The sequence below is a fragment of the Ovis aries genome, chromosome 6, assembly GCF_016772045.2.
Source record: "Ovis aries strain OAR_USU_Benz2616 breed Rambouillet chromosome 6, ARS-UI_Ramb_v3.0, whole genome shotgun sequence".
NCBI lineage: Eukaryota > Metazoa > Chordata > Mammalia > Artiodactyla > Bovidae > Ovis > Ovis aries.
Window position 1 is genome coordinate 115,201,619 of NC_056059.1, and position 26,960 is coordinate 115,228,578.

General features: G+C 56.7%; 1 protein-coding gene and 1 long non-coding RNA gene across 6 annotated transcripts in view; one reads left to right on the top strand and one right to left on the bottom strand.

The window, feature by feature from the left end:
• Positions 1-239: 239 nt before the first annotated feature.
• Positions 240-26,960, top strand: part of SH3TC1 (SH3 domain and tetratricopeptide repeats 1) — a 64,476-nt gene continuing 37,755 nt past the window's right edge. For 3 of the 5 annotated variants that reach the window (XR_006060212.2, XM_042251681.2, XM_042251682.2), the window contains exon 1: positions 16,403-16,728. Coding sequence is in view for 2 of the 5 variants with exons in the window: in XM_042251681.2 (XP_042107615.1) it covers positions 16,615-16,728 (114 nt within the window). In the remaining 3 variants the exon portion in view is untranslated. Of the gene's footprint in view, positions 360-16,402; positions 16,729-20,792; positions 20,925-26,960 lie in introns of those variants that run through there. The other 2 variants (XM_042251683.2, XM_027971264.2) reach the window with 2 other exon arrangements.
• On the bottom strand, positions 22,479-26,101 carry LOC121819853 (uncharacterized). The gene is made up of 2 exons (XR_006060213.2): positions 25,871-26,101; positions 22,479-22,694 (listed from the first exon to the last, which is right to left on the bottom strand). It is a non-coding gene; the product is annotated as an uncharacterized LOC121819853 (long non-coding RNA).

Sequence of the window (26,960 nt, forward strand, 5' to 3'; positions counted from 1 at the left end):
CACCCAGGTGGTCAGGAAGCCAGGTTCCTGCTGTTCGCGCCTGCAGGCAGCTCCTCCCCGCCCCGCTGGGGAATGCTAAGCGGGGAATTGCTGACTTCCACCACCACTGATAAGGAGGAGGAAGGTCATGGAGGAGACCCGGCCCCTTCCCGGCAGGGCGGGCCGGCTACAGGCGCAGCCAATGACCCGGGCTGACAGCCCTGGCCACCTGATCGGAGCCTGGAGGGCCAACTTGCTGCAAATGTGTGCCTTCCTGCCGGGACAGGCATCACGCGGCCGGGACCATCGCGAGGGGCCAGAACAGGAGCAGAGGCAGGTGCGGAACCCCAGGAGCCTCCCTCCTTTCCTTCCCCAGCGGGGTAAGTTCCAGACCGCCTACAAAGCAGTCCCCAGCCCCGTGCGTGCGTGCGGAGGGTCACCTGTCAGGACAGGGGAAGCCACGGGAGGGTGTGCATGGGCGTGCGCCCCGAAACCGTCCTGGCTGGGGAGAGGCGGGGCAGTGCTCAAGCGGCTCCGCGTCCGGGGAGGGGCCGCGAGCCGTGAAGCCGGACCTCGTCGAGGCAGCAGCAGTGAAGCGGGAGCTGCACGCCTCTCCCCGGTGGGGGTGGGGTGGGCCTCTTTATGGCCCCGGAGGCTGCAGCCCCAGAGATTCCCATCTTGGCTGAGCCCCTGGCCTGCGAGTAAGGGACCCGCCTCCGAGCCTCAATTTGCCATCTGTGACATGGCAGCACGCGTGTTGGGGCCAGCAGGCGGTCAGTGGCTGAGTCCAGTGCCAATGGCCCTGGAGAGGAGCGGGAGCCCCAGGGCTGGAGGGCTGGGGTGGGGGCCAGGTCCCTCACCCCTAAGGCTGTCCGCCCTCCCTGGTGATCAGCCCTTGGTGGGGGCGTCTCTGCTCCCTCTCCATCCCCCAGACCCCACCCCAGTCCCCCAGGGGCCAATGTCCCTGCAGCCCTGGGGACAGCCCCTCTGTCCAAGAGGGCCTTTTGGACAAGGAAGGGTCAGAGGGGGCGAGGGGGGAGCAGCTCTATCCCCGGGTCCTGGGGTGCACTGCCAACTTCATACAGATGGACCAGTGGTGAGGGGACAGCTCTGTGGCCCAGGCAAGGCCGTGCACCTCCGACCCTTACACCCTGTGAGCCTGATGACCCTTCCTCCTTCCCCCAGGGGGCTGTGGGTGCGGCCCCGGGCAGAGTCTCAGGTGACCCGTGGAAGGGCTGGGCCCAGCGCCGGTTTTCCAGGGTGGGGGGTGGGAGGTCGGGGGGTGGAATAACTCATAGTGGCTGGAAGTGGGGTCTCCTCCGAAGGCCTACCTTGGTCTTCCTGGTGCCCCGGGGATGGCAAGGAGAGCCAGGCTCGGCCCCTCCCACCTTCCTCGTGCAGCTGGGGGAGGCATGGCGCAGAGGCAAGCCAAGGCGGGCCCAGGGCCACACAGCAAGTTGGCCTGGGACGTGCCCTCCAGGGTCTTTGGCCTTTAATTGTTCTCTCTGTACATTTCCAGGTGGTTCCACCTTCCTGGGCCTTTAAAAAAGAAAAAAAAAAGATGATTTTTTTTTAAGAACAGTTTTAGACTTTCAAAACAATCGCAAACAGAGCGCCCAGAGTTCTTGCAGCCCCACGCAGTCTCTGGCGCATTTGCAATGGCTCATGAACCAGAGTTTGTTCATTATTACTGAGGAAAGCCCAGGCTTCATTCAGCTTCCCTGCGTTTCCACCTAATGTCCCTTTTCTGTTCTAGGACCCCATCCAGGACACCATGTGACATTTAGTCATCACACCTCCCAGGGCTCCTGGGCTGGGATGATTGCCCAGACTTTCCTTGTTTGTTTGTTGTTTAAATTTTATTTTATTGAAGTACAGTTAATATACAGTGTTGCGTTAATTTCAGCTGTACAGCAAAACACATCAGTTTTATGCATATATATATATATACACACACGCACATTCTTTTTCATATTCTTTTCCATATGGCTTGTCATAGAATGTTGAAGAGAGTTCCCTGTGCTAGACAGTAGGACCTAGCTGTTCGTCCAGGCTGTATATAATAGTTAGCATCTGCCAGCCCCCAAGCTCCCACTATACCCTTCCCCCATCCCCCTCTCCCCCTGGCAACCTCAAGATTACTGTCTGTGTCTATGAAGCTTTTTCCATTTCATGGATAAGTTTCTGTCGATATTTAGATCTCACATGTAAGTGTCTTTCCGACTTCACTTAGTGTGAGACTCTCTAGGGTCATCCGTGTCGCTGCGAATGGTATCATCTCATTCTCTTTAATGGTTGAGTCATACCCCATTGTATATATGTACCATATCTGTCTATAGGCAATTTAGGTTGGTTCCACACCTTGGCGCTTGTGAATAGTTGAAACTACTATGAACATAGGACTGTATGTGTCTTTTCTTAAAAATTTATTTTCGGCAGAGCTGGGTTTCTTCGCCACATGGTCTCTCTAGCTGTAATAAGTGGGAGCCGCTCTCTAACTGTGGTACATGAGCTTCTCATTGAGGTGGGCTCTCTTGTTGCGGAGCAGGGGGTCTGAGGGGTTCAGGCTCAGTAGCTGTGGCACACGGGCTTGATAGCTCTGCAACACGTGGAACCTTCCAGATCAGGGATTCAACCCATGTCGCATGCATTGGCAGGCAGATTCTTAACCACCGCACCAACAAGGAAGTGCATATCTCTTTGAATTAGAACTTTTTCTGGATATATACCCAAGTGTGGGGTTGCTGGGTCATTCGGTAGTTCTACGGCTTCCCAGGTAGCGCCAGTGGCTAAAGAACCTGCCTGACGCGAGTCTGATCCCTGGGTCAGGAATATCCCCTGGAGAAGGAAACGGCAACCCACTCTAGCATTCTTGCCTAGAGAATCCCAAGGACAGAGGGGCCTGGCGAGCGTGGGTCCACACGGTGGCAAAGACTTAGACACCACTAAAGTGACTTAGCACAGCATAGCGCAAGGTAGTTCTGTTTTTACTTTATAAAGAAAATTCCATACTGTTTTCCGTCATGGCTGCACCAGGATACACTCCCACCAACAGTTTAGGAGGGTTCCCTTTTCTCCACGTCTAATCTAGAAAGTTTTTAGTAGACTTTTCCATGATGGCCATTCTGACTCTGATACTTTGGCCACCTGATGCAAAGAGCTGACTCACTGGAAAAGACCCTGATGCTGGGAAAGATTGAAGGCAGGAGGAGAAGGGGATGACAGAGGATGAGATGGCTGGATGGGATGGCTGGATCTCTGACTCAATGGACATGAATTTGAGTAAACTCCAGGAGTTGGCGATGGACAGGGAGGCCTGGCATACTGCATTCCCTGGGGTCGCAAAGAGTAGGACATGACTGAGCGACTGAACTGAACTGATTCTGACTGGTGTGAGGTGATACCTCATTGCAGTTTTGATGTGCGTTTGTCTAATAATTTATGATGCTGAGCATCTTTTCATGTGCCTGTTGGGCACCTGTATAGACTTTCCTTATTTTAATTTTTTTGAGGAGTTTTGGTTTGGTGCTTTGTAAGATCAGTTCAGATCAGTTCAGTTCAGTCCATTTGCTCAGTCGTGTCCGACTCTGCAACCCCATGAATCGCAGCACACCAGGCCTCCCTGTCCATCACCAACTCCCGGAGTTCACTCAGACTTGCATCCATCGAGTCAGTGATGCCATCCAGCCATCTCATCCTCTGTCGTCCCCTTCTCCTCCTGCCCCCAATCCCTCCCAGCATCAGAGTCTTTTCCAATGAGTCAACTCTTTGCATGAGGTGGCCAAAGTACTGGAGTTTCAGCTTTAGCATCATTCCTTCCAAAGAAATCCCAGGGCCGATCTCCTTCAGAATGGACTAGTTGGATCTCCTTGCAGTCCAAGGGACTCTCAAGAGTCTTCTCCAACACCACAGTTCAAAAGCATCAATTCTTCAGTGCTCAGCTTTCTTTATGGTCCAATTCTTACATCCATACATGACTACTGGAAAAACCATAGCTTTGACTAGATGGACCTTTGTTGGCAAAGTAATGTCTCTGCTTTTTAATATGCTGTCTAGGTTGGTCATAGCTTTTATTCCAAGGAGCAAGTGTCTTTTAATTTCATGGTGCTTTATAAAATGCCCCCACTTAAGATTTGTCTGATTAGACAGAAATTATGGCTTGCATAACTCGATGAGGCTATGAGCCACACTGTGTAGGGCCACCCAAGACAGATGATCATGGTGGAGAGTTCTGACAAAACATCCAGTGGAGAAGGGAACGGCAACCCACTCCAGTATTCTTGCCACAAGACCCGCATGAACAGTATGAAAAAGCAAAAGGATATGACAGTGGAAGGTCAGCCCCCTAGGTCAGAAGGTGTTCAATATGCTACTGGGGAAGAATGGAGGGCAATTACTAACAGCTCCAGAAAGAATGAAGCAGCTGGGCCAAAGCAGAAACAACACTCAGTTACGATGGGTCTGAGGGTGAAGGTAAAATCTGATGCTGTAAGAACAATATTGCATAGAAACCTGGACTGAATTAGGTCCATGAATCAAGGTAAATTAGATGTGGTCAAATTGGGAGATGGCAAGAGTGAACATCAACATTTTAGGAATCAGTGAAATGGGCAAATTTAACTCAGAGGGCCATTATATTTACTACAGCGGGCAAGAATCCCTTCGAAGAAATGGAGTAGCCATCATAGTCAACAAAAGAGTCCGAAATGCAACACCTGGGTGCCATCTCAAAAACGACAGAGTGATCTCTGTGCATTTCCAAGGCAAACCATTCAGTATCGTGTCTGTGCTCCAACCACTGACGCCTAAGAAGCTGAAACTGACTAGTTCTATGAAGACCTACAAGATGTTCTAGAATGAACACCAAAAACAACGTCCTTTTCATTACAGAGGATTGGAATGCAAAAGTAGAAAGTCAAGAGATATCTGGAATGACAGGCGAGTTTGGCCTTAGGGTACAAAACGAAACAGGGCAAAGGCTAATGAGGTCTTGTCAAGAGAATACACTGGTCACGGCAAACACTCTTTTCCAACAACAGAGACGACTCTACACATGGACATCACCAGATGGCCAAATCAGATGGACTGTATTCTTTGCAGCCAACCATGAGACGCTCTATAAGACCAGGAGCGGCCTGGTCCAGGTCATCAGCTCCTTATTGCAGAACTCAGGCTTAAATTGAAGAAAGTAGGGAAGACCTCTGGACCATGCGGATATGACAGAAATCAAATCCCTTATGATTTACAGTGGAGGCGATGAACAGATTCAAGGGGTTAGATCTGCTAGAGACAGTGTCTGAAGAACTGTGGACAGAGGCTCATAACATTGTGTAGGAGGCAGTAACCAAGACCATCCCAAAGAAAAAGGAATGCAAGAAAGCAAAGTGGTTGTCCGAGGAGGCTTTACAAACAGCTGAGGAAAGAAGGGAGGCAAAAAGCAAGGCAGAAAGGGAAAGATACACCCAACCTCATGCAGAGTTCCAGAGAACAGCAAGGAGAGATAAGAAGGCCTTCTTAAATGAATAATGCAAAAAAATAGAAGATAGCAACAGAATGAAAAAGGCTAGAGATCTCTTTAAGAAAACCGGAGATATCAAGGGAACATTTCATGCAAAGATGGGCATGATAAAGGACAGAAACGGTAAGGACTTAACCGACGCGGAAGATTAAGAAGAGATGGAAAGAATACACAGAAGAACTATACAAGAAAGGCCTTAATGACCAGGATAATCACAGTGGTGTGGTCACTTACCTAGAGCGAGACATCCTGGAGTCTGCAGTCAAGTGGGCCTTCGGAAGTGTCACTATGAACAAAACTAGTGGAGGTGATAGAATTCCAGCTGAGCTATTTCAAATCCTAAAAGATGATGCTGTTAAAGTGTTGTACTCAATATGCCAGCAAATCTGGAAAACCCAGCAGTGGTCGCAGGACTGGAAAAGGTCAGTTTTCATTCCAATCCCAAAGAAAGGCAATGCCAAAGAATGCTCAAACTACCAGACAATCGTGCCCATTTCAAATGCTAGTAATGTTATGCTCAAAATCCTTCAAGCTAGGCTTGAGCAGTACATGAACCAAGAAATTCCAGACGTTCAAGCTGGATTTAGAAAAGGCAGAGGAACCAGAGATCAAATTGCCAACATTTGTTGGATCATAGATAAAGCAAGGGAATTCCAAAAACAAAAAAAAAACAAAACAAAACAAAAAAACCATCTACCTATGCTTCATTGACTGTGCAAAAGCCTTTGTGTGGATCACAACAAACTGGAAAATTCTTCAACAGATGGGAGTACCAGACTACCTTACATATCTCCTGAGAAACCTCTTTATGGATGAAGAAGCAACAGTTAGAACCTTACATGAAACAACCCACTGGTTCAAAATCAAGAAAGGAGCAAGACAAGACTGTATACTGTTATTTATTTAAATTATATGCAGAGTACATCATGGAAGATGCTGGGCTGAATGAATATCAAGCTGAAATCAAGATTGCTGGGAGACACTTCAACAACCTCAGATAGGTTTCTGTCACAACAAGCCAGGCTTATCGTGTGTCTGTCCTGGCCCAGTCCTAGAATCGGCCATTTCTCCAAAGATTCTGTTTCCTGGAGCACGGCTTTAGGAGCCAAGGTGTTTTATCTGCTCTCTGTGTGTGCTTGCTGCACTTGTGTCTTTTAGATCCTCTCAGCCGACATATATGTGTATATAAACCCATGGAGAGATACAGGAGTATGTGGACACATGTCCATGTAAACACACACATCTGTAACTTAGCCTGCACGAGTTGCTGTTCACTCAGTCGTGTCCGACCCTTTGTGGCCCCATGGGCTTGTCCTTGTCCTTCAGTATCTCCCAGAGCTTGCTTTGTTTCATGTAACTGAAGCGGTGACGCCATCCAACCATCTCGTCCTCTGTCGTCCCCTTCTCCTCCCACCTTCAGTCTTTCCCAGCATTAAGGTCTTTTCCAATGAGTCAGCTCTTCACATCAAGTGACCAAAGTATTGGAGTTTCAGCTTCAGCATCAGTCCTTCCAAAGAATACCTAGGACTGGTTTCCTTTAAGATGGACTGGTTTGATCCCCTCTCAGTCCAAGGGACTCTTTAAGAGTCTTCTCCAATGCCACAGTTCAAAAGCATCAGTTCTTCGGCACTCAGCTTCTTTCTGGTCCAACTCTCACATCCATACATGACTACTGGAAAAACCATAGCTTTGACTAGATGGACCTTGTCAGCAAACTGATATCTCCGCTTTTTAATACACTGTCTAGGTTTGTCATAGCTTTTCTTCCAAGGAGCAAGCATCTTTTAATGTCATGGCTACAGTCACCATCTGCAGTGATTTTGAAGCCCAAGAAAATAAAATCTGTCACTGTTTCCACTTTTTCTCCATCTATTTGCCATGAAGTGATAGGGCTGGATGCCATGATCTTAGTTTTCTGAATGTTGAGCTTTAAGCCAACTTTTCACTCTCCTCTTTCACTTTCATCAAGAGGCTCTTTAGCTCCTCTTCACTTTCTGCCATTAGAGTGGTATCACCTGCATATCTGAGGTTGTTGATATTTCTCCCAGCAATCTTGATTCCAGCTTGTGATTCATCCAGCTGCTATAAGTGGGTGTGTGTATGTGTATACTAACCTGTCTATATACATATATCTGTAAGTTTGCCTGTATATACGTGTATTCCAACCTGTGCACACACACACATCTAATGAGTATTTCTACATGTAACACGCGTATCTCTGTCCCGTGAAATTCAAGTTCGCACTGGTGTCTCCATCTCTCAGCCAGCAGCCCATGGGTCATTCCGGCTTCCTCTCCTGGGTTTCTGTAACTCCTGCTCCAAAAGTGAGAAACCTGTCTATCACCACCAACCACCGTTTACTTAGCTGTTGACATCAGACTGCTGGACACATGTACAGAAGTGTGAAGATCTTGAAACCCAGGCCCTGTACAAAACATGGTGACCGGCTGGAGCCCAGGACACAGAGGTGGGGCCTTTACTTCCAGTCTTCAGCCTCCACTCCTCGCCGGGCTTGGGGGCAGACACCTCTCCCCTCCGGTCATTGAGGCGCTTCTTTCATTCATAGTACAGTTCACAGCTTTGTTGGACTCGGCTTCCATCCTGGGATTCCCGAGTCGTCTCGAATCTGTTTTATTTTCATTCATTAAGGTTCGCTTGTGCTATAAAGTTTAGAGACTTTGGAAAAACGGGAGGCATCAGGTAGCGACCATCACAGGACCACCCTGAAAAGTCCCCGGGGCTTCCCTGCTCAGCCCTCCACGCCGCTGATGTATTGATCCTTCCAGCTTATTCTCACAAAGGCAGGAAATATGAAAACATTCTCACCCCCCTTCAGAACACAGAAGGCGGCGCCCAGAGCACTCCCCTGCTTGCATTCCTCACTTGCTGTGGCTCAGAGGCCTTCCCTTGCCGACGCCCTGGCACCAGCTTCACGCTGCTCGCGCCAGTCTGGAGCATGAATTTTGTGGCACCTGGGTCATTTCCAAGGTGTCGCTGTTACAGAGCCCCCACTCCCTTGGAGCCCTACCCTGTCAGAAGCGGACAGTCGTCTGCAGAGTGTTCCCACAGGTGGGGCTTCTGGGCAAAGGGCACTGTGATTTTATAGGCGCTGGCTGGTTGACTGGTAACCCGCCCTCAGCATGGCGAGGCCCTGCCCTCCCTGCAGCCCACCGAGGGTGTGCCCGCAGACTTCAGGGAGGAGCTGGGAGGTGACAGAGCGTGTCTTGGGACCCCTTTGTCTTTCTGGTTGGGGGTACTGAGCCTCGTTTCATATATTTTAAGGACACAGACAAGTAGGAACTGTGTGTGTCCAGTCTGCCCCGTTTTCTGTGGAGTCATTGCTCTCTTCCTCCAGCATGGCAGGTGAGAAAGAAAGAAAGGAAAGTGAAGTTGCTGGGTCACGTCCGACTCTTTGCGACTCCATGGACTTTAGCCCGCCAGGCTCCTCCATCCATGGAATTTTCCAGGCAAGAGTACTGGAGTGGGTTGCCATTTCCTTCTCCAGGGGAATCTTCCCAACCGAGGGATCGAACCTGGGTCTCCCACATTGCAGGCAGATGCTTTACCATCTGAGCCATGGGGTCTCAGGTGAGGTTCAGTTAAAAATACCTGCTGGGAGAGGGCAGGGTCCAGCCTGACTCAGAACCAAATCCCACAGCAGATTTTGTTTGTTGAAAATTAAGAGTGAAGGGACTGAGATAAACAGCAGACAAACCCCAGGTGAAGCTCAGCCCGCAGAAGGCCCTGGCCCGTCCTCAGAACTATCAAAGTCATGAAAAACATGGAAAATTTGACAGCTGGTCCCAGCCCAGGGGAGCCTGACGAGACGAGATGCTTAAGTGCGAGGTGGTGTCCCCAGTGCCCTCCGGGGATGAAATAGGGCACTAAGGAAAGGCCAAGGGAAGCGAATGAAGCCTGAGCCCCCACCACGGCTGGCTCTGAGGCAGGGACCAGGTGGAAGGGGAGGCTCGCAGCCGACCCTCAGTGAGAGGTGTGCAGGGAGAAGGTTGGTGCCCACGGGAGGCAGGGGGCAATGGAAGAAGCAGCTTGTTCCACTCCTCCTTATTCTCTCCTGGAATCGGGAGCAATCTGGGAGGGCTCCCAGAGGAGGGGATGGTCAAGCAGGGCTTGGTAGAATGTGTAAGAGTCTATCAGGCTGCCACAGGGAAAGGAAGGTATTCTGGGCATGGAAGCAGCTTGAGCCAAGCTCTCCCCATGAGAAATGGCCGAGTGCAGTGACGCACGGATGGCTCCCTTCTTCCTGCTCCCTGACCGGGCGTGGGTGCAGTGGGCGCTGATGCGAGACCCCGGGCAGAGGGCTCCTGGCCTCTTCTGGGCCTGTTGTGTCCCTGCATCTCCAGCAGGAATGTGTGTTTCATGTGGCGGGAACCCCCTGGCCTTGCCTGTCTGACCCTTGTGTTCGTGATGAAAATCTAAAACCCAGACTCTGGGGTAGGGGGTCTACTCAGGCAGGAGCCCGGTTGGCTCCCTGTCACAGGCTACACGGTCCTTGGGGTGGTGAAGAGCTGGACACGACTGGAGCGCACACGTGCACACACGCAATCAGCCTCCCATGAGCTGAACCCGCCGTCCCGGGCCCTGAGCTTCACCGGGCCTCCAGCCCTGAGCGCCTTTGGCTTCCTTGCGGGCCCGGCTGCCCAAACGTGGGTGCTGTGACGAGGTCTGTCACCCCCTCCTGTCGTTTGGCCCCGTGCATGGGCGCCTTCCTTCCCCTTCCTGGTAAGGGATGACAAGCCCTGCTCCTTGCGGCCACCACCCGCCCTCCCTCCTCTTGCCTTACCCTGCCCTGCCCTCTGGCCATGCTGGGACGTCCACCCGAGCCTCCCTTGCCTGCTCTGACCTATCCTCCAAGGCTGTTCAGGTCGTGTGGCTGCTCAGTGGTGTCTGACCCTGTGCGACCCTATGGACTGGAGCCCTCCAGGCTCCTCTGTCCATGGGGATTCTCCAGGCAAGAACGCAGGAGTGAGTCACCTTTTCCGTGTGACCCCATGGACTGTGGCCCATCAAGCTCCTCTGCCCATTTAATTCTCCAGGCAAGAATACTGGAGTAGGTTGCCATTCTCTTCTCCAGGGGATCTTCCTGACCTAGGGATCGAACCCAGGTCTCTTGCATTGCCCATGGACTCTTTATAGTCTGAGCCACTAGGAAAGCCAAGTCAGGTCAGTTGCTCAGTCGTGTCTGACTCTTTGTGACCCCATGGACTGCAGCACACCAGGCTTCCCTGTCCATCACCAACTTCCAGAGCTTGCTCAAACTCATCTCCATTGAGTCGGTGATGCCATCAAACCATTTCAAGCATCAGGGTCTTTTCCAATGAGTCAACTCTTTGCATCAGGAGGCCAAAGTACTGGAGTTTCAGCTTCAGCATCAGTCCTTCCAATGAATATTCAGGGTTGATTTCCTTTAGGATGGACTGGTTGGATCTTCTTGCAGGCCAAGGGGCTCTCAAGAGCCTTCTCCAACACCACAGTTCAAAAGCATTAATTCTTTGGCACTCAGCCTTCTTTTTGGTCCAACTCTCACATCCATGCATGACTACTGGAAAAGCCATAGCTTTGACTGGACAGACCTTTGTCAGAAAAGTATGGTCTCTGCTTTTGAATATGCTGTCTAGGTTGGTCATAGCTTTGCTTCCAATGAGCAAGCATCTTTTAATTTCATGGCTCCAGTCACCATCTGCAGTGATTTTGGAGCCCAGAAAATAAAGTCTTTCACTGTTTCCATTGTTTCCCCATCTGTTTGTCATGAAGTGATGGGATTGGATGCCATGATCTTTGTTTTTTGAATGTTGAGTTTTAAGCCAGCTTTTTCACTCTCCTCTTTCAACCTTCATCAAGAGGCTCTTTAGTTCTTCTTTGCTTTCTGCCATAAGGGTGGTGTCATCTGCATACCAAGGGAAGCCGAGCCCCTAAGCAAACGTCACCATCTCCAGGAAACCTTTCCTGACTACCAAGCTGAGTTACTCTCTTCGCCTTTGCCACCCTACCCCGCCCATGTACAGCCTCAGTTTGGGTCTGTCTGCAGTTTTCCTCATGCTAATACTGGGGCCATGGGTTTGGGGGAGGAAGGCCACAGAAGTAAAATGTCCATTTCCTTCCATCCTGGCGAGGGAGCCTGGTGTTGAACTGACCTGTCACTGCTGAAGTCAGGCAGTGATTGTCAGGCTTTCTCCCGTGAAATTACCCTTCTCTTCCATTTCCATGAAGTGCTCCCCGGAAGGAAGTCACCTGCCCAGCCACCCCTAAGGACTGGAAAGGGAGATGCCCCTCCCAGGGGGTGGGACAGCCACATAGATCCCTTGGAGCTCTGCGACATGGGAGAGTCACCTCCTTCTCCTCCATTTACCTAGGCACCCTTTGATTTATATTGGTATGGACTTAGGGATATTCCTTTTATTGCTGATGTTCAGTTGTCCAGTCGTGTCCAACTCTTTGCGACCCCATGGACTGAAGCCCACCAGGCTTTTATAACTGGGGTTATCATCCAATACCTACTTAATGTTGTTCCTTAGATTGTCCCAGCTTCGGCCGTTGTGAGCTCTTGTCCGGACCCCGCCCCCACTGGCCTTGATGATAATCATCACTCTCTTTCATGGGCCCCTCCTGTGTCTCCTCTGTGGGCCCCTCCCTGCAAAGAGATGCCCTCCCTGCATCTCTTTGACTCGGTCCCATCATTGTGCAGGCCCGTAGATCTACCAACTATCCACCCATCTGTCGTTTGTCTATCTGTCTGTCTCACTTCCTGCCTTCTGGGCCTGTAAGATGTCCCAGGCTTGCTTACATTTCCCGCCAGAGAATCTGCTTCACATGCTAAGGCCTGGCTCGGAGCCCCTCCTCCAGGCAGCCTCCCTGGCTGTCTCTGGGCAGCTTGGGGGCTGTTTGGTGGCCCTGGCCTCCCTGTTCATCCTCCATCACAGTCACTCTGTTTCCTTGGCTATCTTTGCTACTAGGCTGAGAGTTCCCGCAGGCAGGGCCATCTGATTCATCCATCCACCCAGGTCCCCAGTGCCCAGCACTGGGCCGGGCACAGGGTGGGGCTGGGCAGTGCTGCCAGCAGCCAGACCCTGCCCCACTGGCTCTGATGATCATCACTCTCCTTTGTGGGCCCCCTTCCCCACACCGGGCGGGTGCTGGGCCCCGGGCCAGGGCGGACAACGGAGGCCAGAGAAGTGGGCTCACCCAGCTTCCCACCTGGACGGAACCTGTGCTGCTCACCACCTTAGCTCGCAGCAGGCAGGGTCAGCGCAGCTCAACAGGGCTGGTGTGTGAGGGGCTGGCACCACAGAGCTGCCCTCTGAAGGCAGAAGAGCTCTGTGTGGGGAGGGAGAGGAGGCTGTGCCCACCTGCACAGTGACGGGAGACCCTGGGCTCCCACCTGGATTGGCGCCAAATCAGTGGGTGCTCCTACCACTCCTCCCCACCATTCGGCCTGTGAAACCTACAGCTGAGTGGCTGGATGTATGAAGGGTGCAGACAGGGCCGCTGCTCAGAGCCTGCAGTGGCCCCGTGGATAAGACCTGAGTGAGTCCCTCCCACCCAGCTGCCCCCTGGAGAGCCAGGAAGAAAGTGGGCGCCTGGAAATGGGCGGGAGATAGGGGTCAGTGTCCTGCACGGCTTTGCCTGATCAGAGGCGGTAACTTGTGGGGCTGCCCTTCTGCGTGTCTGGGACAGGCAGGGCCCCTGCACACAGCTCCCGTTCAGGCGCCAGTTAGTCAGTCATTCAACAGACGGTTGCAGGTTGCCTGGACAAGAGCCTTGAGGATCCTGAGTGTTAATACAGTGGCACCTGGTTTCAGCTCAAAGGTGCTCGGGGCCCTCAGGGCTGGGGAAGGGCTGGCTTGTCCACGTCAGGTGATGCAGGAGGGAGACTCGGAGACAGACGGGCATCAGTGTCAGCACCACGACGAGCAGGCGCAAACGCAGAGGACGCAGGGGTCAGAGCAGGCTCAGGGAGCCCAAGGCCCCCAACTGTTTGGAGAACAGGGCGGCTTGAACGTGACAGGTCTGGGGAAACTGAAGGACCAGATGCCAAGTGGCTGGTTCCATTACTGAGATATGGGGGAAGGAGGGGTGGGTGGTGGGCCATGAGGCACTTATCCAGTTCCACCGAGAGCAAGGCCTGGCTCTGCTCTCAGGGCTGAGTGGCACCTGGACCATCTGAGTTGGGCAGATGGCTCTGAAGCCCTCTACGTTCATGCTCACCCCTAAGGGCGAGTGCAGACAGGGCAGAGCGGCGGGTGAGCGCGAGGAGGGCGTGGTCAGCTGGGCAGAGAGTGGCCGCTGAGGGGCCAGTGAGTTGCAGGCGGAGATAAAGCCAGTGAGCTTAGCATCGTGGAAGGTGCTGGCAGCCTGGATGAGGGCTACTTTGGGGAGTGGGGAGTGGGCGAGGCCAGGCTCAGGACGGAAAGCAGAGCTGGCTGGGGTGGGGGCTCTGGAGGCTTTGCTGGGAAGGGAAAGGAGATGGGAAGCAGCCAAATGAATGGAATGGGGGCTGAACCCAATGCAACGAGGTGGCATCACCCAAGTGCAGTTCAGGCACAGCTGAGAGTGACTCTCGGGGAGTCCTGTGAAAATCCCTCCCCGAGCCCTCCTGCCCTGCTTGGCCTGCCGTGAATGATCTGTGCTCCGTTTCCATGAGGAGGTCTTGGCTGGGAGGACACTTGCCCCCTGGGGAAGCCTCTCTAAATTGTGTGCTGGGGCTGGATTAATGTTTGCTTAGCCAAGTTCAAGCTCCATCCCCTGGTTCCTGGGCTGGCAGGAGATCCAGCTTTCCAGGGGGATTGCCGCGCCCTGCTTCAGGAATACCAGTGCTCTGGACCTTGTGAGAGCCTATGGGATCTGGGTATCCCTGGGGTCTCATTTATCACTGAGCGACCTCCCCAGGCTCCTGGGGAAATGGCAGCGGGGAAGCCGTCGCCATGCATCCCAGTCTGGGGCCTCCGACTCCTGTCTCCTCCAGGGACCCACCTCCCAACCCCAACCACTACTCAGGGGCCACATGGTCCAGGGGAGTGGGGCGAACCTGTCCTCTGACAGGAGGGACCTCAGAGGCCCAGCCACTGCCAGCCTTGTGGCCTCTCAGAACCTCGTCCCTCATTAAAAAAAAATCATTTTATTTATTTATGGCCGTGCTGGGTCTTCACTGCTCTGGGCTTTTCTCTACATTGTAGTGGCTTCTCCTGGTGTGGAGCACGGGCTCTGGAGCATCTGCTCTCAGGAGCTGCGTCGTGCGGGCTCAGTGGCTGCGTCACGTGTGCTCAGTAGCTGTATCACGCAGGCTCAGTAGCGGCTGCTCTGGAGCTCGGGCTCAGCAGCCACGGCTCCTGGGCTCTGGAGCGCGGGCTCAGCAGCCGCGGCTCCTGGGCTTAGTTGCTTTGCAGCAAGTGGGATCTTCCCAGACCAGGGACTGAACCCACGTCTCCTGCCCTGGCGGGCAGATTCTTTACCACTGAGCCACGAGGAAGGCCCCTATCCCTCCTTTTTTAAAGTAAGGGGCTGCCTTGACCGCTACGGATGTGACAAGAGGGTGTGCCAGTCCAGGTTGTGCTCCCATGCAGCCTGGTCCTTTCTGACCACCTCCCTCTGAGTGCCCACGTCAGGTTACCTAGGGCATTGATGAGGGAACACCCCTCTTCTAAACGCAAAGGAGTCCCAGGCCCTGGCCAGCTCACGGGCTGAGGCGGGGAGACAGGGCAGCAGAATCAGTGACCCCTGGGCAGAGGGCGACGCCTGCCCGGATGGAGCCTGAGCCAGGTCAGTGGGGGTGGCGTCTTCAGTCCAGGGGAACTGCTGACCGCTTCCTACAGGCCTTCGACCCGGCCCCGGGGGGCCTCCGGTTGTCTGGACAGCCTGTTTGGTCCTGATATTCTTGTTTTGCAAAGAGCGGTTCCTGAAATCACGGGGCCTGGAGGTCTGCTTGGCTTTGACGGGGGCGGGTCTCAGCCGCTCAGGCCAGAAACAAGGAGCACAGACGAGCCCCTCTGGGCACACACACAGGGTCGCGGCCCTTTCGGCGGGCCCAGCGGCAGCTGGATGCCAGGCTCCAGGCCAACTCCAGGCTTCTCGCTCCATCCCGGGCCCTGACCTCGGGCTTGGGCGTGCAGGGCAAACTGTCAGAAAGGGCATCTCAGGAGAACTGCTGGGGAGATCCGGGTGGGGCTCCGAAATGCACGGGCCTTGGAAGGCATGTCACAGATGTGTCTTACAGACGGGGAACCAGAGGCTGGGAAAGACGACGGGAATGCTGGGTCCACTCCCTCCTGCGAACTTGGGTGATGGCCTTTCTCTTCCCAAGCCTTAGTTTCCCCATTTGTAAACCCAAAGGACTTACTCCGACCTGTCTTTATTGGGAGCATTCTTTGCTTTCTTTTTCCCAGCTGCACCGTGTGGCGTGTAGGTCCCTAGTTCCCTGACCAGGGATCAAACCCAGGCCCCCTGCATTTCCGGAGTGTGGAGTCTCAACCGCTGGACGCCCGGGGTTCTTGGTGACCTTTGACAGTTTAACAGTTCCATCCTAACCAGAGGGAGGAGAGAGGCAGGACGCCGCGCCCGGGACTGTCCTGAGCCGTCGTCGGCGTAGAGGGTCTTCAGCCGTCTGGTCGTGGCTTCACCCGCTCCCTAGCGAGGCCCTTGCTCTCCTGACAGTGAACCGTACACATCCTGGTTCCGGGCAGGCGTCCGGCTCGAGGGGGTGAGGGAGGGGGGTGCCTTTGTGCTGACTCCTTCTGGCGGGGTGGTCCTGCGATGCTTTTCCAGGAATCCCCACCCCACCCCTTCTCTAGAGCAGGGCCCGCAGCCAGGGCCAAGTCCCGCCCCCGATTTGCAAATAACGTTTTCTTGGCGCACGGCCAGGCCCTCTCATTTCCGATCACCCACGTCTGCTCTGGGGCTGTAACAGCGGGACGTGGCAGAGCCAAACCTCGCTGCTCTCTTTCCAGAAGGCAGCTGCCGCCCCTTGCTCCGGGGCCACCTGTGTGCTTGCTGCTCCTGCCCAGGCTGCTGGAGTGAACGAGCAGGGGCTAGCAGCTGTCCTCCCACCCCACACCCGCCCCCTCCCTGGGGGCCTCTGCATTCCTGGGATTCTCTGTTTATGTTTTATGGCCCATTGCAGATTAACCCTCAGCCCCCGCACCCCACCCGGACATCTGCAGTCCCTGGAAGTGGCCGTGGGAGGCTTGACAAGCTGCATGCCTGGAGCAGGCCGGGCGCAGGTACTCTTCTGATGGGCCCCACTCCGCAGGAGGACCTTTATACCCTCTGCCTAGTCCCTCTTCCTCCAGATTCAGCCGAGGAGCCTCTGCCTCCAGGAAGCCTTCCTGGATTTCTCCCTCCTCTCCTTCCCCTCTCTCTCTGGCTGCACAGGTGGCAGGACACCACCCCAGTCTCCTTCCAGGTCTGTAACCCGGCTTGTCTGAGACCCCTCGTGTGTGGGTACCTGAAGGCGCAACTGGGGTGATGGAGCTAAGACGGCCGGTGGCAGGGGTGGCTCTGAATTCTGAAGGGCAGAGCAATCACCAGGTGGAGTGGGGATCCAGGGAGAGGCTGGACCGCGTGGCCAGGGAGGCTGTCCAGGGGACCCCAGCTGGGCCTGGGGGGTTGGGCTGGGTCACCCCTCCAGGCTTGAGACTGCGCTGACATAGTTCCACACAGTCCCAGGGGATTGAAAATGTTCTGAGATGGCGTGACGGAATTAGAAATTGCTTTTTGTCTTTGTAGGACCACAACTGTTGCTACTTGCCCCACAAGTTAAAAAGATAAGCAGAGGGTAGCGGGTGGGGTGAGGTTTCCCAGGTGGCCCAAGTGGTAGAGAACCCATCTGAGAATGCAGGAGACTGTCAGAGACTCTGGTTGGATCCCTGGGTTGGGAAGATCCCCTGGAGAAGGGAATGGCAACCCACTCCAGTATTCTTGCCTGGAGAATCCCATGGATGGAGGAGCCTGGCAGGCTACAGTCCATGGGGTCACAAGGAGTCGGACACCACTGAGCTACTTGGCACGCAGCACACACAGAGGGCAGGGCACCCCTCAGCCCCTGGCCCCTAGCTCAGGATTACAGCCCAGGCTGCTGTCTGTGGTCCAGGGGTCAGGCGGGAGCCGCCCTGGGAGCTCACCTGGAACTTCTGCCCACGATGGCAGAGAAGAGTCCAGGCAGGCTACAGTGGGCAGGGGTCACTCAGCCCCTCAGAGAAGGTTAAAGAGATGCTGCAGCTGGGTCACTGGGGAGCAGGTGTAAACATTCCAACAGGAAGTCCTTGGGAGCTCTTCCTCTGACTGTGTGAGTCTCATGGCTTAGGGAGTTGGGGGTCCGCCTTTTCTCCCCTGGAGGCCTTGGCATTGTCCTGGGGGCCGTGTGGTCCAGGGCAGGTCCCGTGTCTCTTAAGTCCATTTGCCGCTCAGGCCCGTGGGATCGTGGCAGTACACTGGGGTGGCCACAGTCCGTGGATTTAGTATTTTTAAGCGAGTGATAACTGCTCAGTGATGGTAAATCGCTGCGAGGGTCAGAGTTGCTGACCTAGGAGGGTACTCAGAGATCCCCAAGCCCCACTCGCCCATCGGAAAGGGGGGAGCTGCGGCCCAGGGGGTGATAGGCTCCCTCAGAGGGACCCGAAGGCGGGGTTGGGCTGGGGTTGAGACCAGCCTCTCACACGCAAGGCTGTGTGGGGCTGCCCTGTGGGGCCACCTCCAGGAGGGATCCCTTACTTGAAAGACCCCCACCTGAAAGGCTTACGGTCTTCCTCTGGAAGTCTATTCGGGTACAGTTGCAGACTTGGGGTGCACTCTGTGAAGCTGGCGTGCCGTATGCGGAGTTGGTGTGTTCTTGCAGAGTTGAGTAACATTCTGAGAAGCTGGAGTTCAACATGTAGAATTAGGGTGTGCTGTGCAGGGTTGGAAAGTCACTTTTCACTTTCATGCACTGGAGAAGGAAATGGCACCCCACTCCAGCGTTCTTGCCTGGGGAATCCCAGGGATGGGGACCCTGGTGGGCTGCCGTCTATGGGGTCGCACAGAGTCGGACACGACTGAAGCGACTTAGCAGCAGCAGCAGCAGTGCAGGGTTGGAGTGCTCTTGCAGAATTGAGTTACATTCTGAGGAGTCGGGGTGCAACACGCAGAACGAGGGTGTGCTGTGCAGGGCTGGAGTGCCCCGTGCGGAGTGGAAGGACGCTGGGCACGGCCGGGGAGGCTCATGGAAAGCCCCCGGCCTCGAGCCAAGAGCACAGCTGCAGAGGCAAACAGGATGCGGGTCTCGGGCTGCTGCGGGGCACAATGGCCAGGAGAGGAAGCGAGTCCAGACCCTTTTATGGATATGGAGCCACTGGGGGCCTCTTTCAACACAGTTTCCAGAAAAACAGAGCGGGAAGGAGCAAGCAGCTTGCGTTCCACACAGCATGGGGTTCTGGAGGGCTGGCTGGGGAACAAGGGAGCCCAGCTTCACAGACAGAGGCTGAGAGGAGCGGGGTGGGAATGCGCCCAGGGCACACCGTGGCTTGGAGAAGGGAGGGTGCAGGGCCCAAGCTTAGCTCTTCTTCTCAGCCCCCGAGGCCCCACGGAGCCCGGGGCCAGCCCAGGCCAGGGGCTGGTGGAGACGGGGACTTCTGACACCCTGATCCTTCCCCGCTGCCTGGGGAGCCTGGTCCCCTGGTCTGGCCCTCTACTCTGGGGCCTCCTGGTCCCCCGGGGCCCATGGGGTGATGTGAAACCCTCCCCTGCTACTCCACCTGGCGTCACGGGGGACCATGAAAATGGCCCCCTGGAGCCTCTGCCTCCCGCCTCAGGGTCACCGAGCATGTCAGTGGTGTGTGGCCCGGGGCTGGGCTGGGCTGGGGATGTGAGGGGCCGGAGCGCTGGGCCCAGGCCTGATGGGGTCCTCCCAGTGGCCAGCACTGCCCGTTGAGGGGCTGAGTCTTCACACTGGCCCTCGGTGGGGACCTCTCCAGCGTGAGGCAGCCACAGGCCCGTGGCGTCTCCAGCTGTGCCTCTCACGCTTGAGCTCTGGCCCACTGAGGAGGGGAGGGGAGGTTGTGACTTTGGGGTGGCCAAGCATAACGCCAGGAGTTGATTGGATAAAGGCGGATGGCGCGGGAGAGGGGCAACCAGAAACAGCCCGCTTTGGGCTCAAAGCGGATCTCAGCCTGAATGAGAGTGCCTTCAGGGAGCAAGCGTCTGGAGACAGGCGTGGTTGTCACCCTGGGGTCAATTTCTAGTGACAGAGGCTGGGGATGCTGCCCAGACCCCAGGACAAAGAGCGAGTGCTCCGAACACCAGCAGTGCTGGGGTCAGACACCAGGCTCAGGGATCTCAGTGTCCGTCAGACCTGGTTCCCCGCTCACCCTCTAGTTGTCACCAGCCTTGGACCACATCATCTCCTGAGCCTCAGTTTCCCTGCCTGTGAAATGGGCACATTAGCACTTAACTTAGATATTGTTCCTGGTCAGGAAGCCAAACCATGCCTCTCCCAAGCTTGGGGTGGAGAAGGTAGCCTCCTGGGTTTGAGCTGGGGCCAGCAACCGGAGCCCACCCTCTGCCTCTGTGAGGGCCTGAGAGCTGATGGGAGCCCCAGTTCAGTTCTTGCTGCTTGTCGGACAGCCAGGAACCCCAGCCCTGCCCCCCAAGCTCAAACCCCTGCTCTCGAACCCAGGTCAGGCCTGGAGCCGGTGAGAAGACGAGGAAGGAAGGAGAGCTTGTCGGCAAACCCCCGGCTTTCCCAGCATGTGTTCCCATTGACTGTGTCACTGGGTGGGGCAGCAGTGGGAAGAAACTGCGTGTCTGTCTGTGTACACGCGTGTGGACACATGGATGCACATGTATCTGTGCATGCACACATGTGCATGTATGTGTGCCCATCTGGGCCCACACACGTGCATGAATGTCTGTGTGCAAGTGTGTATGTGTGCACCTGTGTGTAAACATGTGCATATGTGCACACGTGTGTGCATTTGTGTGTGTGCACACGTGCACAAATGTCTGTACAGCATGTGCACGTGTGTGCACGTGTGTGTGTGGGCAGTAAGTGGAAGAGGAAGAGAGAGCAGGGCTGAGGTTGGCCCAGGGCAGCTGTCCGACTTCCCCAATCCTGCCAGCCAAGGCGGGAGCCTGGGTGGCCCCTGGCCTCCACCTCTGAGCTTGGGCACCAGGCAGCGGGCAGGCGGGTCAGGGCCTGGAGCCGGCCCAGGCCAGAGCTAATGATCAACCAGCCCTGGGAGGCGGCGCAGCAGCTCAGGCCTGCCTCTCGCCAGGCCCAGGCCCAGACCCAGGCGCAGGGAGGAAGTGGGGCAGGAAGCAGGGGGCGGTGGCGGCCGCTGTGCAGTCCGACGGGCTGTGGGCGGTGGAGACGGCCTGCGGGGCCCGCCAGCAAGGAGCCGGGAGCCGCCACCCGGTGCCCGCTGTCCTACGGAGCGGGGCGCAGGTACGGGGCTCTGGACGGGTGGGTGAGGGCAGCCGAGCAGGCATTGTCCACAGACCTGGGTCTTGCCGCAGGTGGATCTGAGCCATCTCTTGCTTTTCACTTTCTCGGAGAGTTTTCTGAGCTTTCAGGATTGGGAGGGAACAGAACTGGTGTCTGGAGAGGCCAGAAGACTGTGGGTGCTGGCTAGTGGAGCTCCGGGAGGGCCCCGTGCCCGCCGACAGCTACTGTCCCAGTGCTAATGTCGGGTTTGCTAAAGCACCGCCGCTCTGAGATCTCACCTGACCCCACCTCCCCTCGGCCACTCAGACTTGCGTCCCGAGGGTCTGGCCAGGACACAGGAGCTGTGTTGCCAGCAAGCAGGGTTCCGGGCCCAGGGGGCCTCAAGTGGTCTCCCACCCTGGGTTGGTGCCACCTCTGGCAGATACCACAAGTACCAGACCAGGGTGGCATGGCAGCTGCGACCTGGCCACTCTGAGCCTCCCTGGGCCACCGCCCTGGGCCTCCTCTGCATCAACCAATGGGACAGGTGACTTAACCGGGAACCCCGGCCGGTCAGCTCTAGGGAGACCCTGACCCAGGCCCTTTCGTGCCAGCGGCTTCCCTGGTGGCTCAGACGGTAAAGAATCTGCCTGCAATGCGGGAGACCTGGGTTCGATCTCTGGGTTGGGAAGAGACCTGGAGCAGGGCCTGGCAACCCCACTCCAGTATTCTTGCCTGGAGAATCCCTGTGGACAGAGGAGCCTGGTGGGCTACAGTCCGTGGGGTCACAAACAGTCAGGCACGACTGAGCGACTAAGCACCTGGCCTGGGCTTGTGGTCCCGGCCGCAGTGACCCCTCTCCCCGCCCGCAGTGACCCCTCTGGGAGCCCCAAGCCCCGCCTGTGGGGGTTCCACACAGACGACAGATGGGAGAGACACTGGGAGGAGTCAGTGCTGCTGGTCATTTGGGTGCGACCTCCCCCAGCGGGGGTGGGGGGCTGTGGCTGAACTCGTGGACGGAGGCAGTGTGGGAGCCAGAGGCAGGGTGCGCCCAGGTTCAGGGTAGGTGTGAAGGGCTGGGCTTGGGCCCACCTGGTCCATAGCTGCTCATGGAGCCTCGATGGCCCCTCTGTGAAATGGGCCCATCACACTCCCCCAGGCATCACGAGGACAGAGTGAGGATGCTCAGCTGTGCAGGGAGGTGGCTCCCAACAGTGACGGCGCTTCCTGTGTTTATGCCTGAGGTCACTTACTCCTCCTCCCGAAACGCCCGCTTCCCAGCAGAGAAGGGAAGTGCAGGGACCCGGGGCGACGGCTGGCCTGGAGCTGCTGTAATGAAGGGCCACAGATGGGGGCTTCTAACACAGAAGTTCATTCTCCCCTGGTTCTGGAGACTGGAAATCTGAAGCCTCGGGGTGGGCAGAGGGCCCTGGGGGAGGGTCTTTTGGCTCCTGGCGGCTGCAGGAATCTCTGAGCTCATAGGCACGTCACCCGGGGTCCCTGCTGTGTCTGTGTTCCTCCTCTTCTTACAAAGACCCCCACATGGAGGGCCCTCCAGCCCAGTGTGATCGCATCTTATTATTACCATTAGTATTTATTATTTGGCTGCCCCAGATCCCAGCTGTGCGGCACATTAGCATCTTCAGTTGTGGTCTTCGGACTTAGTTGCGGTATGTGGGATCCGGTTTCCTGAGCAGGGGAAGATCCAGCCAGAGACCCTGCACTGTGAGTGTGAGATCTTAGCCACCAGGCCAGCAGGGACATCCCCAGTGACCGCACCTTAACTTCATCCTGTGTCCGAATAAGGCCACCAAATCTGAGGTCACTGGTGGGTGTGAATGTGGGGGTGTGCTGGTCACCTTCTGTACTGAGGTCCCCAGACAACCCTGAAAAGATGCTTCCTGGGGAGGTGGGCAATGTCTGCGTGGTCCTCGAGGCAGGACAGGTTCAGATGTAGTCGGGGACACAGGCAGCCTCTCCGGCTGAGTAGTGCTATTTTAGGATCCTCCCCGGGGAGACAGAGCCCACTTCCTCCTGTGGGCCATGACTAGGAACCCCAGGCTTACCACTGTCAGTGGCAGGCCCCTCGCTGAGCAGGTGGGAAGTCCCCTGAGCCCCAGAGCCTTCCCTGTTCTCGAAAAACCTTCCCTGAGCTGCTGGGGACAGGCCCGTGGGCCTGGGATGCAGGCACTGGTGGGCTGCTCCTGACTTCTCTGGGGACAGGTGGGTGGGGGCTGGGAAAAGATGCCTTGGATGTGGGTTGTACGAGCCAGATGCCTGGCAGCAGAGAGTGGGGGGCGAGGCACCCTAGGTGGAGGCTAGAGAGACCCCACAAACAGGACCCTAGCAGGACGATGGATCCGCGTGCCCTCCCGAGATGCTGCAGGACAGTAGAGGAGGGCAAATGGTGGCCTGGTCCCCCCCACCCTGTGGCCAGGGGACCTCAAGGAGAGTTGTGGGCTTGCTGTGTCCAGAGTCAGGAGGGGAGGGTGATGGGCTGGCTAGGCTGGGGGTGGGGGTGGGTGTCAGATGGACTGCGCTGCCTCCTTGAAAAGGCTGGGAGGTCTTTGTGTGACGGGGTCGGGGAGGGGACGGACCCTGGCAGCAGGAAATGGGGAGCACAAGGCAGGGGGGCTTGAAACGAAGCTGGACATTGACCAAAGGCGGCTGGAGAGCTATGCGGCAAGGCTGCGTCCCAGAACCCGAGGGTCCATGCTGCTGCGCCCTCTGGACAGGGAGCCACCTCCAGCCTGCTCCCTCCTCCCTGGGGGTGCCTATAAGGGTGCCAGCATCCCCTGGGTGCCCCTTGGCCTGGTCCCTGGCCCTTAGAGGTGGTTGGGGGCTGGGGACGAGGTCACAGCCAGACGGCCCCCTATGCCCTGCTTTTCTCTACAGCTTGGAGGCAGGCTAAGGGGGACCAGGGTAATGCCTGCCAGAAACACGGCCTTTCCTACTCCTGTGTTAAATCCGTGAGAGGAGTGAAGCTGGTTCCGGAGAAAAGGAATCAGCAAGCTTGAGATGAGCTAAAGTAGGCTCCCCAGCCCGCGAGCTCTCTCGTCTTGTGTGGGGGGAGTAGAGGGTCTAGGGGGCAGCGGGCCTGGTGAAGCCCCTGTGAGCCAAGGAACCCCCTTGATGCCCCAAGGGCCCCCGGGATGTGAGCCGGATTCCCTGAGTCACCGTCGGAGGGGTGCCCTCAGGGGTCATACCCAGAGGCTTTGGGGACCACTGATGAAAGGGTGTCGGGGATGGTCTGGGAGCCCTGGCTGTAAGGCAGTGGTCCTGCAGGAGCCCCCACCTCGAATCCCCGAGGGCCAGGGAGCAGTGTGGTCAGGGCTGTGCTGAGCTCACGCCCCTGTGTGTCGGGTCCATGAGGACGGGGGGAGTAGGGTCTTCTTCCTCTGGGATCAAGGGTTCAGAGCCCCAGTTGCTGCTCAGCAGCTTCCCGGCTGTGTGGCCTTCCTGAGGTGCCCACGACTCTCCTGCTCCACACTGGCCTGTTGGGGTGGCCGGCAGCTCTGCTGGCCTGCCTCCGTGGATGGCCGACACTCCACGCCCTCTCATTCTCGGCACGCCTCCCTGTCCCGCACGGGCTCTGCCTCCCCCGGGGCCTTCTCAATGGTCAGACTACCTTCCCTCCACTTGTGGGGTCAGCAGACTCTCTCTCCCTCTCCCGGAATGTGCCCCATGGAACCAACACCACCAGACCCCTGCCCATTCCAGCAGGCCTGGGTCACCCTCCTCTGCGCCCCTCTCCCCTGCCTGGCACAGAGCTGGCCACAGGGCAGAGGTCGGCAGGATCTGTTGCAAAAGAACCAAAGGCTTTTGAGTGTGAGGTTCGACCTCCTCTGCCCACCCTGCAGGCAGAGCTGACGCTGAAGGCTCCTGGGCCCAGCCCCCTGCAGGGGGTGAGTTCAGGGTTAAGGCCGGTTAACAGCAGTGCACAGGGAGGGGTGGGCCTGCAGGCACCGCCTGCCCCCTGCCTGCTCCCCCAGATGCGTGGGACGGTTCTCAGCCCAGCGCCCCCTCTGAGGAGGTTTCTGATGGCTCCAGGGTAGCATCCTGTGAGAACCTTCACCTGGTGGCGGGAGCTTGTGGGTTTGGTGTGAGCGCCTCTGTTTGCCTTTTAAAAACAAGGATGTGGGCACTAACGGATACGTGTGGGGGTAAGTGAGAGAGTGTTAATGTGAGAGTGTGTGCGCGTGTGTCTGTGTGCACGTGTGCGTGTGCGTGTGCGCACGTGTGCGTGTGTGCACACACGTGTGTTTGTGTGCGTGTGTGTGTAGGGGGTGAGTTGCCCACCCCTCCAAGCCCACCCCGGTCCCCATCTGTAGAAGGGGACAATGTATTCTCCCCACTGGGAACCTGGCCAAGATGCCTGGCGCATGCAGGTGGTGACAAACTCTTGCGTGCCCTCTGGGAGCCTGCAGACAGTCTCTGCCGTCCCGGAACAGTCTGAGGCCCGCAATTCTGAGAATAGTCTGCACTGAGTCTAACGGAGGTCAGCCCCCTGATCTCGTTGACAATCCGAGGCGGTAAATGAACCCAAGGCCCCTCGCAGGTCCCTCCTCCAGCGTCTCCTCCTCTGTCCTTTCTGCCCAAACTCAGGAATGGACCTTTCAAGGAAGAAGACGCAGTCCTCTCGGGGCTTAAAGTGCTCTGCTGGCCTCTCTTGGCATCTGTGGAGACTTCAGTGCCCTGGGCACCGCCCCCCCCCCCCAATCTGGAGCAGCCCAGGCCCCTGTCCTGTGCCCCAGGCTCCCCCAGCCCCCGTGGCGACTCGGTGATGCTGCCGTCGGCCTCCTCGTCTCCTACCCGTTCTTTGCTGCAGGGTCCCAGGTGAAGCTGGGAGGCCAGCCGGGGGCTCCTGGGGCCCTACCGCCCTGGTGGGCCTGTCTGGGCTCTGAGTCCCATGCTGCTGGCCTGGCGTTCTCTGGGTCTCTGGGGGTGGGGCCCGCCCCAACACCTACCCCGAGGTGGATGGGTCTGGAGTCCAGGCCTGCTCTTCAGCGGGCAGTGTTGTTCCCCAGGAAGGGTCTCGTAAGTGTGCTCGCCCATCTCTGCGCATCCTGCTCTTTGTGCAGGGACTTCCTGCTGCCCTGCTCGGGGGTTTAGGGTGGAGCTCCCCCCGGCCCGTCATCAGAGCGCAGCAAGACTCCGCGAGAGACGGGCTCCTGGCTGGGGCTCCTGGCCCTGCTCTCGTCTGCCCTGCGCGTGGCTGAGCAGGGCCGCTCCTCCTTCCCTCGGTCCCCGAGGCAGAAGCTGAGGGCGGCATGGTTGACCCGCATCCCTGTGGCTGCAGCGGGCTGGGGGAGGCGGTCTGCCTCTCCTCCCCAGGCCTGGAAGCGGCTCCATGTCCTTCTCTGTCCTCAGATTTGTGACCTGTGCAGACCCTCACTTATCCTTTTTTTCCTCAAATTTTATTTTTATGTATATTTCAATATTTATTTCACTGCTCTGAGTCTTAGCTGCAGCGCACAGATCTTCTGGTTATAGCATGTAAACTCTAACTGCGGCATGCAGCTTCTCGTTTCCTGACCAGGGACTGAACCTGAGCCTCCTGCATTGGGAGAGCAGAGTCTCAGCCACGGGACCACCAGGGAAGTCACCGTCTCTTGATGGCTCCCTGTCTGGGGAAGGCCCAGGGCACCCGGGCACGGGAAGTGGTCTCTAGTTCCTCCCTGGCCATTTCCTCCTTCCCTGCCTTCTGCTGCCCACTGCCTCCCGTCTTGGGGACAGCCTGGGACCTGGCCCATTTCCTGCGTTCCTTCCAGGGGCTCCGCTGGGTGCAGGCCTCTTTTAGTGGGAGACCCCCCCACCCCAGGCCTCAAGATTAGTTATAAGGAGCAGCAGGAACCCCTGGGAACTGAGGCTGGAGTCACAGGGCCCCTGAGCCCCATGGGAAGTGTGCTGTCTCCCCGGGGGGTTCTGTCCATCCCAGCCCTAGCCGGGTGGAAGGCGCAGTGGGCTTACCCCTAGACCCTGGGGTCACCCCTAGACCCTGGGGTCCTGGGGTGTCCCTAAAGCACAGCTGTTCCGTCTCCTGTTTCCACATGACTG